At 44.6% G+C, this 10767-nt stretch overlaps 2 protein-coding genes across 2 annotated transcripts; both read right to left on the bottom strand.

Annotated features, from left to right (window-relative positions):
• Positions 1-83: 83 nt before the first annotated feature.
• Positions 84-3539, bottom strand: asah1b (N-acylsphingosine amidohydrolase (acid ceramidase) 1b). Its single transcript, XM_003972479.3, has 14 exons — positions 3383-3539; positions 3214-3260; positions 2564-2654; positions 2413-2499; positions 2217-2295; positions 2049-2123; positions 1929-1974; positions 1704-1848; positions 1549-1603; positions 1399-1480; positions 1106-1237; positions 663-786; positions 521-577; positions 84-445 (listed from the first exon to the last, which is right to left on the bottom strand). Exons 1-14 carry the CDS (start codon positions 3449-3451, stop codon positions 356-358), a joined length of 1179 nt encoding a protein of 392 aa, XP_003972528.2. The 5' UTR covers positions 3452-3539; the 3' UTR covers positions 84-355.
• Positions 3540-4454: 915 nt separating this feature from the next.
• On the bottom strand, positions 4455-10290 carry frg1 (FSHD region gene 1). The gene is given in 9 exon segments (NM_001032602.1): positions 4455-4611; positions 4813-4923; positions 5944-6035; positions 6208-6312; positions 8558-8672; positions 8937-8994; positions 9433-9555; positions 9772-9839; positions 10195-10290. Coding segments are annotated over 9 exon segments (768 nt in total). The 5' UTR covers positions 10254-10290; the 3' UTR covers positions 4455-4574.
• Positions 10291-10767: the final 477 nt, after the last annotated feature.

The raw sequence follows: 10767 nt of genomic DNA, 5'->3' as shown, positions 1-10767 counted from the left end.
CCACCGTCGTTTGCACCATCCAAGTGGCCACCTGCTGCGTTTTTACCTCAAAGCATTCAGTTGTTTAAAAAAGGCAAAACAAGGGTGGGAAAAAAGTTACGATTAAAGAACTTGCACAAAACAAAATGATTTATGTACACGTTCTCCTCGCACGTCGCTCGATTTGTAATCTGACAGATCCAGCGTGCAAATTTCAACAGATAAAACAAAAGATCTTGGGTTCATTTCACTTTGCAGCAGATTCCCTTACGGTGGGGGAAAAGAGGGGTGTGTGTGTGTGTGTGTGTGTGTGTGTGTGTGTGTGTGTGTTGGAGGGACGGTGCTGCTGCAGATGTTGGCTGCAGAGTTGGGGCGGTCACCAGGGCATGCAGGGGTTCGGACAGTCCCGGATATACGACTCCAGGGTGCCGTTGGACACCTGCATCAGCGTCGTGTATGTGGTCAACTGTGAGGAACACGGACGGGAAAGTTGATGGAAATGAAACCGAAGACCGACACACCTGCTGGGAACCGGACTCACCTTGTTCAGGACCGGCTTGGTCGAGAGAACGTCGTACAGGGTCTTCAGCGAGATGTTCTAATGCAGATCAAAGCCGCGTTAAAACAGGAAATGTTCAACTTGGCCGTGTCTGGAGCAGGAAGTGGGCAGCGTTGCTACTCACACTCTGGGTGGTCCGGTTCATACACTTGGTGGCGGGAGTTCTACGGTCATCCAGGAACAGCGGCTCCTTCCAGTGGTCGTAGTTGGTCTCCAGAACGTACCACCGGCCCAGTTTCAGGTTGATGCTGAAGCACAGGTAAAGAAAAAAAAAAAAAAAAGGGCAGCTTGAATGTTCCTAAATTTAAAATCTTGTGATCTGAAACTGAAACCTTCACTGCTTCCCTTTTCCCTCCTGACTGGCCTCACTCTTGCGATCACGCGTTTCTCTGCTTGCTTTCAAATCGCCCCAGAGGTTAAAGGCCGACCTTTGGCCGTGACCTTCCCGGCAGGAATAATCCACCGAGACCGCTGCTCTGAACCCGTGACCACCGGAGGAGCAGATGGAGGCTCAAACGTGTCACTTTCTGCTTCCCTGACCCACAAATTAGAAATGGCAGCACTCACTCCAAGACGTCAATGCTGAGCAGTCTGGACCTGGTGATGATGCAGCCCTGGCCCGTTTGGTTTCCTCCCAGGATAAAATATGCCGGCGCCAGCAGCTTGGTCTGAGCCAGGAGAGTTTTGGCTTCCTCGTAACTGCAGGACAGATTTATTGTTGGGACTGAGCTCTTTGGTCAGCTGTTAGTGTCGACCACAGATATGAAGATGACAGATTCTCACTCCGCATCAGCTACTTGTGGCATGAGAATCTCACATTCTTGACATTTTCCCTCGAGGCCAAACTCTCCATGTTGTACCTGTTTGCGTTTTCCAGAACGGAGCGGGTCAGGAAGCTCATCCAGATCCCATCTCGCTGGCCCAAAATCCACTCCAGGATTCCTGCATATGAAGAGACCGTTAGAGAGAATCCTGGGCCCTGAATGAGCGAGCAGACGCCGTCGGCTCACCGATGTAGCCGCCGTCCAGGCTGAAGCGCTCGTTCATGGTCAGAGTGAAGGTGTGCTGGGAGACAGAGGGAAAAAGGTCTCAACCTCCAGAACTGTGAAAGCTCTCAACCAACAACCGCCACCCGCTTCCCGGGGTGCGACAGGAAATGGCGTACGGGTTTAATGCCGGTCAGCATGCCCACGTATCCGGCGAAGTTTGTGGACTTGAAGACGGTCTGGTTCTTCCTCTTGAAGTCCAGGTTCACCACCAGAGGTTTCAGCTTCTCGCTAATGATCCAGGATTTGTTTTTCACATCCCAGCTGTGAGGACAACGGATCCGTCAGGACGCGAGGTCGCCAAAGCTAAAACCGTTGGATCCCGGGCGACAGGACAGACTTACCCCATGAATAAACCAAAATCCAGGTTTCTGGCATGATACAGGTTGCCTGTAAGAGCAGAAAAGCCCACACGGTCAGTGCATTGCTTCAGCTCAATGATCTGATGGCGGGACGCGACCCACCCTTATCATCTTCTGCAACGATGGACGTGCACACGGTGAACACCTCATAGAAGATGTTGAACAAGACGACTTCCCCTGCAGTTTAGAAAAGGGACAGAGGTCAGCGGGGGTCGTTTAAAAGCAGACAGTGTTGGGGAGAAGAAAAAAAAAAGACTTTTATTTTGTTACCAAGAGGAACCCCCGAAGCGGCTGCGATTCCTTTGATTTCATCACCAAAAGGCTGTGGGAGTGTGTCTGCCATCAGCGGCTGCAGACAAGAGAGTTCTGAAAACTTTAAGAACTGTAACACAAAGGCTCAAAGGGAGTGGGGGGAGTGGGAGGGAGGGAGTGGGGGGAGTGGGGGGGGAGGGGGGAGGGGACGTACCAGCGTAATGTCGACCAGCTCGATCAGCCTCCCGCTGGGCACGAAAGCATTTGCCAAGTCTTTGATGGCCTGGACCATGCTGACCAGCTTAGAGGGGGAAAAATGGGTCAGATTTCTTACACATATTCACTAAAATGCCGGAGATTCCTACCTCGGCTTTCTTGTCACTTATCACAGCCGTCCACCTCTTGCTGGGCGGCAAATCGAGATCCACGGTGTACCAACTGACGGCTCCATTGAACCTGCGGGAGAAGAGAGCGGCTGAGCCACGGCAACGCCCAGCGATTCACAACATCACTGGCTGCAGGGAGATTTTAGTCATTATCAATAAGTGATTGGAAATACGAGGTTATTGTGGTTCGTTTGGTCAGACGACCTGTTGATCATTAACCCAAATGTACATTGCAGCAGAAATAATGTGGACCAAGTTCCACTTATAGATTTGAGTGTTATAAGGATTTTGGTTGCTTTGTAAACCCTGTAAGGAGTCATTTAAATAAGTGTGTTTGCTTTGCCGCGATTACATAAAAGTGAAATATTGTGCAAACAGACTAATAATAAGAATGTCGTGTCTGATAAAAAATATCTCCAAGCAAAAGCTTAACGATGTTTGGTTTCTATGACAAACAGCCAAAAATGTATATCTACGATATCAAAATATGGGGATTTCTCTCCAAATAGACGAAGCGTGTAGAAACCGCATAGATATGCGAATCTGTTTGATAAGAGGGGCTATCTGGGTCCTGCAGAGCTGACAGTGATTTAAAAGTTTTTAAACGATCACAAGCTAAAAGAACTTACGTGGGGCCCTTCGGCGGGTACATGTTTGCCCGACATTCTTCTGTATACTGGAAATGAACAGGTAAATATGTAACCAGTGTTTAGTAATACCACATATTCCACCATTAGTAACAGCGTGTCAAACACTCCACAGCTAACAGCTGGAGGGATACGCCCAAATGTCGCTTACCGGTGGGATGAACTGGGCCGATGCAAAGGTAAATAGAGCCGCTAAAATGGTAAAAAAGCAGCGACCCATTTTCAGCAGATTTGACCCAACCTGAAGTTCGACCCCTGCGTCACTGCGTTTAAATAAGGTCCGGAAGAAGCCACTGTTTTTCCGCGTGACAGTGACTTCACGTGAAGATGGTGGGGGTTACGGAAAATGATCGGTAAAGGTTTTGTTGTACAAGAAATGCTTCATATACACAAAAATGACATCCAAATTTTAAAATGTAATATATACTTTATGTCAACTACATATTAACGGCTGAAATGTGTTGTTGTGGCGACATTTGGCTATAAAGAGTGATCAAAATTGTTCACCCCCCCCCCCGCTAATAACGTGCAATGGTTTCTTCCACACGGAAGTAAAGAATAACATACCTTCCCCTCTCAACTCATGACTTTCGAACGCTGCTTGTTAATTTTTTTTTTGTAGTTTCTTTAAGTTACCCCAAGCTTAATACCACGCAAATATCAATGTGAGTGTAATTGTTGATGTCTGTTCCATTTTTTATCGCTCCAACCGACTTGGGCTGAGATAAACAACACAAGAGAAAGACGAGCTCCCTTGAGTCCATTAAACGTTTCAAGTGCACGAAGAACATTCATATTAATTACCAATAAATAAAATACTCATGATGAGTATCAATTTTAACTTTAATTGGTGTCTTATCCAGCCAAAATTGTAGTTATTGTAAAAGCAAGTATCATATAGCAGCATTTCTTAATCTTATGATCTCACAAGACCTGATCACATGTTATTGCAAAAATAGGTCACTTTAGGAAGACTGGATTAAGGACATGAAAAATCCTTAAAAAAGTGTCAATAGTTTAAATACTTTCTAATCACATAACAATTCAACAATACGTAACCCTGAGAAAATATTGCGACAAATTAAACCGATAAAAGCTTGAATAAATAATATTCTGACATTTTATCAAGGGAGAGATAAAGACCTATTCTCTAATGCAGACAGGCTCCACAGAGTTACACACAAAAACATCACTTAAGTTGCAGACAACTCACAAAAATCAATAAAATTGATCATGGTGTTTTATTCCAAAGGACACACATTTAAAGCACATCGAATCTCTGACTAAACCTACAAAAGTGAGACATTTACAAAGACATGGTCGATATCCACAAAGGTGAGTCTTCACTTGCAGTACCTGTCTGCTTTCATTTTGCTTCTCCTGTAAAGAAAACACGTCAGGTTGATTATTGCCTCATTAATTTAATGCCTACAACCATTCATTTCAGTTGTAAACACCTCTTGGATCTTTCTAAACTTTTCTCAACGTTAGCATTGCACATATTCCCTCAAATGCTACTCCCTGGACAGTTAATGAAGTGGTGCTATAGAAAAGGTGTAATAGCCTTCTAAATTTCTGCACCTGTCAAGCAAAGCTTCATGGAACTTTCCGTCTGTTCTGGCTTTCTTCAGCGTCATCGAGTCCCCCTCGTTAACTCTGAGCCGTCGATCTTGAAAACTCTGGAACTTTTTACTGTGAATTTGCACAAAAACATGTAGATTATCACAACCTGAAGTGGAGATCCGACTCTTCCTTTCACTTAAAGGATTCATTGCCGATACAAAAGACGAGTCAGTTTTTAAACTTTGGCCACTTTAAATTTCCTGTTATTACCGAGAGGTTGGACCCTCTGCAATTACGTGAACATGAAGACATCAGCATCACTGCAACTGTGCAATAAGCAGCAAATGCATCCATTCAGACACCCCTCATGGTTCCCTTTCTTTTCCTCTGCCATTGCTTTATGATTCTTGCTCTGCACACGCTCCTAAAAGCCATTTTACACACCAACCACTACATCAAGGCAGAGGCTCAAGGGCAGCCATTATCAACATGTCAACACGATGAGTCCATTTCCCCCGCATTCATCTATAACAAATAATAGACTCTGAACACGAGCCAAAGCACAGCAACACAGAAAAAAAACACTTGAGACATATTGTCTGGAGCTTAATAGGCCACAGACGGGCGGTATATAAAGCCCTTCCACCACCGGGAGCTAAAACGTGGCGCTTCTCATCTCAAACTACAGCAAACCATCAATCTTCTCCTTAAGGTGGAAGAGCGATGACGCAGTCGCTTAAAGACGCGAGTGAGGCACGATTTTTCGTGTCAAACTCACGTCATCGTAGACTGACACTTATTTATGAGGCAATGAAAGAAGCTGGACGTGCAAAGAGAAGCCTCCAACACTTCCTTTGTCACCAGCTCCGTCAAAGGCTGATTCCTGTGCTGGGTTGATTGCTTGTAGCAAGAGTTGATTAAAGTTGAAGCGATGAATTTCCTCCCTAAAGCTGCAAGCAGCACCGACGTGCGCTGAAATATGCACGTGCTCTGCTAAACAGTGTTTGCTGATGAAGCCAAAACACACCAGAAGCGCCAAAATCTTAACTCCATGGACAAACGAACTCCTGATTCCTTTATAATTGCACATTAAAGCAGTAGAAACTGAACTCTTGAAATGCTTATAAGCCACAGGCTGGGGTTACTTACACGTAATTGACCTCACAGGACTTCACGTTGCCTCTGTCCTCTTCAGCAAGGTCGTCTTTACTCCTTGTCTCTCGCTCTGCGCTCGTCCTGATCTGTTTATTATTCAGAGAGACAAAAAAAGAAGAGACTCAGCATTAAATACAACCTCCTCACACAACCTAAGGAGAGGTCGCATGCTTTCTCCCCCTTCACTGTGAGACACCACATGCTTCAGATGAAAGGATTCAATTGCAACCTTGTGGAATAACCCAATTCACACCTCACCTTCAGCATCTCCTCGTCCCCTGCTGTCTTGCTGTTGGCCACAATGTCCCCGCTGTCGCTGTAGGAGATGAAACAGCTATTTGCAGCCAGGAGAGCCATTTTGCCCTGAGGCGGAACATTGAGAACAGAGGAGGCAGCAGATTAGAGGCACAGCCACCAGGTATCAACGGGAGACGGCCCGGTAGTTGATGTAAAAGAGTCTTAATGTGATCCAGGAAGCCTCCAAAAACCATCATGGAGAGCCATGCTAGTGATCCAAGGTAGTTTTCTCTGTCAACTGGACTGGGTTTCTTCTCTTGAAGACGTTTCGCCTTCTATCCAGAAGGCTTCTTCAGTTCTGAAATCGCTGGGGAGAGAGCTTGAGAATATAGCCCCTGTGGACCATTAGCATGCTAATGATCTGGGTGGTCACCTGAGAGTCGTTAGCAGGGTCGTTGGTCGGGTCGTTGACCTAGTTTCTGTTGAGATGTCTCCCCTTTGTCTGCTGGGTCACATGGTGATGAGTCACTGGGTCTCTTGGAATGGTGTGAATGTTTGTTTTGCTGTTGGAAGGAGTGGAGGACTGCATTGTATGTGGGTGATAGGAAGTGCCTCAGGCCACCACCCCTGTTTAAGGATGGTTTCTCCAATTTAACATGGATAGCTTCCTTGACCCCCCTTTCGAACCAGCGGTCTTCTCTGGCCAGTATCCGTACTTGGCTGTCCTCGAAGGAGTGCCCACTCTCCTTTAAGTGTAAGTGGACTGCTGAATCCTGACCCGAAGAGGTGGCACGTCTGTGTTGTGCCATTCTTCTGTGTAGAGGTTGTTTGGTTTCCCCAATGTACAGTTCCTTGCATTTCTCCTGGCACTGTACAGCATAAACAACATTACTTTGTTTGGGTCTTGGTGTCTTGTCCTTTGGGTGTACTAACCTCTGTCTGAGAGTGTTGCTGGGTTTGAAATGAACCGGTATGTCGTGTTTCTGGAGGATCCTCCTAAACTTCTCCGAGACTCCAGACAGGTAGGGGATGGAAACGCTGCGGCGTTTGTTTCTCTCCTCCTCTCCTTTGCTGAGGAGAGGAGGAGGAGAGAAACAAACGCCGCAGCGTTTCCATCCCCTACCTGTCTGGAGTCTCGGAGAAGTTTAGGAGGATCCTCCAGAAACACGACATACCGGTTCATTTCAAACCCAGCAACACTCTCAGACAGAGGTTAGTACACCCAAAGGACAAGACACCAAGACCCAAACAAAGTAATGTTGTTTATGCTGTACAGTGCCAGGAGAAATGCAAGGAACTGTACATTGGGGAAACCAAACAACCTCTACACAGAAGAATGGCACAACACAGACGTGCCACCTCTTCGGGTCAGGATTCAGCAGTCCACTTACACTTAAAGGAGAGTGGGCACTCCTTCGAGGACAGCCAAGTACGGATACTGGCCAGAGAAGACCGCTGGTTCGAAAGGGGGGTCAAGGAAGCTATCCATGTTAAATTGGAGAAACCATCCTTAAACAGGGGTGGTGGCCTGAGGCACTTCCTATCACCCACATACAATGCAGTCCTCCACTCCTTCCAACAGCAAAACAAACATTCACACCATTCCAAGAGACCCAGTGACTCATCACCATGTGACCCAGCAGACAAAGGGGAGACATCTCAACAGAAACTAGGTCAACGACCCGACCAACGACCCTGCTAACGACTCTCAGGTGACCACCCAGATCATTAGCATGCTAATGGTCCACAGGGGCTATATTCTCAAGCTCTCTCCCCAGCGATTTCAGAACTGAAGAAGCCTTCTGGATAGAAGGCGAAACGTCTTCAAGAGAAGAAACCCAGTCCAGTTGACAGAGAAAACTACCTTGGATACAATGACCTGGATGACTGAGAATTTACACAGACATCATGCTAGTGATGAGAGCTGATAACATTTAAACCACAATAAGATATATTTGAAGCAGAATGTTCCAATTTCTTCTCATATAAAAGAGAATCTTATCATATTTAATATCCATCTGGAAAACCACAGAACATGTGTTTTAATTATACGTTCTCCTTTTCAAATCACCAAAATCATGAAAACTGCTTTTTTTTTCCAGTTCAAAGGCCCAATCTGGGGGCAGATAATTGAAAGCTCTGCAGTTTGTCTCTGTCTGCAGACCTTTCTTACATCTCTTCATCTCGCTCTCTTTAATAATTCTCTGTCATGTTGCTTCAGTAAAAGCACGACAGAAGCGGCAAAAATCACAGAGACGGAGGAGGGACAAAAGAATTCTGCTGCTCCCGCTGAGTGGAATGAAAAATGAGCATTTGCAGGGTGAGCTGTCACGCACGGAGCTCTTTTACACAAAGACCGGGAGAAACTCACATCCTGGAAAACTGGTTCCCACTGTTCCCTCGGACCAATGGCATCAGAACGACCCACCACCAATCCCTCTGAGTTGATACCGAGGTACCTGCCATACCCAGACTTCAAGGCTATCCTGAAAAAAGAAAAACGTGTCCATTTGGGAACCATTTGTGCTTAATTAGCTTGATCGATCAACATGATCTACGCTGCCAATACCAATCAATGTGCAACTGGTTTTAATGGTTAGCAATAATCACAGCTCCGCGTCGGTAAAATCGCTTCCTGACAGCTTTAGTCCACATGATCCCAGGAATTAATTATGATGATGAGACTTCAGCGACAGGTGAATCATTATAAAAACCCAATTTAAATTTAAGTGAACTGTCTGAATACTTACCTTGAGTCCGACAGCTTAATTGTAGTAAATTGTTCGGGAGGATCTGGTCCTTCATCATCTAAATAATATAGTGAATAAAGATGATTATTGCATTTCAACTGGGCATATGTCTAGCTTTGGAATAGCCACATATGAATCAGCGTGTTTTGGATGAAAGCTACATTAATACACAATTGGGCGTCATTTTTAAATATGTATTATTTCGTCGTACTGCATGATTTCTGCTTTATTAAGCATTCTTGTGATGAATAACTCAAATCCTTCAGCTGGGTAGTGCTGCGCTCATCATGAGCACCGCCAACAGCAATGAGCCACCTCAATTTCAATTTAATACATAGTTATATCTCATATATTACATAAATGCTACTCTGCTGCATTTAAATGAAAAGATTAGTTGATCAGTTAGAAAAACTGCAAAACGAGAGGGTGTTTCCACCCATAGGTGAAATTTAAAGGGTTCTATACTTGAACAAGACTCAGATTCACATGAGCTCACCTTTATGTGGTGCACCCAGTGTGAAGAGTCCGCTGTCCAGGGCATGAATGTACGCGTTGTTCTGCATCTCCAAGGCAACCGTGCCGTTCATTTCCACAAAGCTTTTGACCACCCACCAACCACCTGCAAACAGAAAAAGACAAGTCTAGTTTCTAGTTCTAGTTAGTTTTGGTTGTTAATGTTTCCAGACGCTACACTTTATCTCCTACACAAAGTCTGCAGAGTATTGATACTGTGTTTGCCTGTAGATGGAGACCCAATAATTTATCACCTGTTCACAGACTGACAAAATATACCTTATGTTATGTCCCGAAGCCCTGAAAATCAAGATACACATACCGACAATGTCTGGTTTTTCATCTTCGTCTGTGGCTTTTCTCTTTCTATCCTTGTGTTTGTGCTTTTTCCTACGGAAACAATAAATTAATGGAAGACATTTGTGGACAAGATCGGTGGGGTATAAAAGTGTTGTTGTATGGTTAGCTCGTTCGTATGTTAGCCAACAGCTAACATGACTTGGTGACGTTATACAGTGACTTTTTGGTAAAGCCGATATTAAAATAACGATGCGCAAAATAACGAACAAAAAGATTTATTAAAATGCGCAGATATTGACATTAAACTACTCTGCGTTTTACATCCATTTAATTGTTTGTGCTAGCTTTAGCATAGCGCTAGCCTTAGTTGTATAAGTGCCTACATTTACCACGAATTGCGCTGAAAGTGCGATGATTAACGACAATGATAAAGTTAAACACTTACCCTTGTTTTTGACCTTTCAAAACCAGCTTGGTTGATTTTACTTTAGTATACTCTGCCATTCCTGTAGCTGCTTCCTAACGCGACGGTAAAATGAAGTACTACAATTCCCCTGTAATCAACATGTACGGAAGCCGAAGAGTAACAAAAATTAGATTACTTTTTTTTCGCGATTTTGAACATTGACAACTGGATAATAACTATTGTAGAAGAGAAAATGACAATACATTTGCTGATATTATGCAGGTGAAAACATTCATTGATGATTGAATGAATGTTATTTTTACTGGGACCTGTACTCATCAAATAGAATGAATATGTCAAACTTTTCCCAAACTGCTGATGCATTAGTTTGTCTTTTAAATAAACAGAGAGAGGGAGAGAAATCAGCCAGTCACTTGATGAAGATGGGTTGACCTTATGGTCGGAGCATACGGTGTCCTCATTTAACTCTATATGCTAATGATGGCTCATTAGGCAGGGGTGGCCCGGTCAGGAGCTTGTGACAGGAGGTGATAAATCATTTGTGGACACTATCAAGAGGCAAAATAAATGAGACAGCAGGCAGAGTTATCT

The sequence above is a fragment of the Takifugu rubripes genome, chromosome 17, assembly GCF_901000725.2.
Source record: "Takifugu rubripes chromosome 17, fTakRub1.2, whole genome shotgun sequence".
NCBI lineage: Eukaryota > Metazoa > Chordata > Actinopteri > Tetraodontiformes > Tetraodontidae > Takifugu > Takifugu rubripes.
The sequence above is the reverse complement of the archived record's forward strand: the minus strand, read 5'-3'. Positions and strand labels throughout refer to the sequence as shown.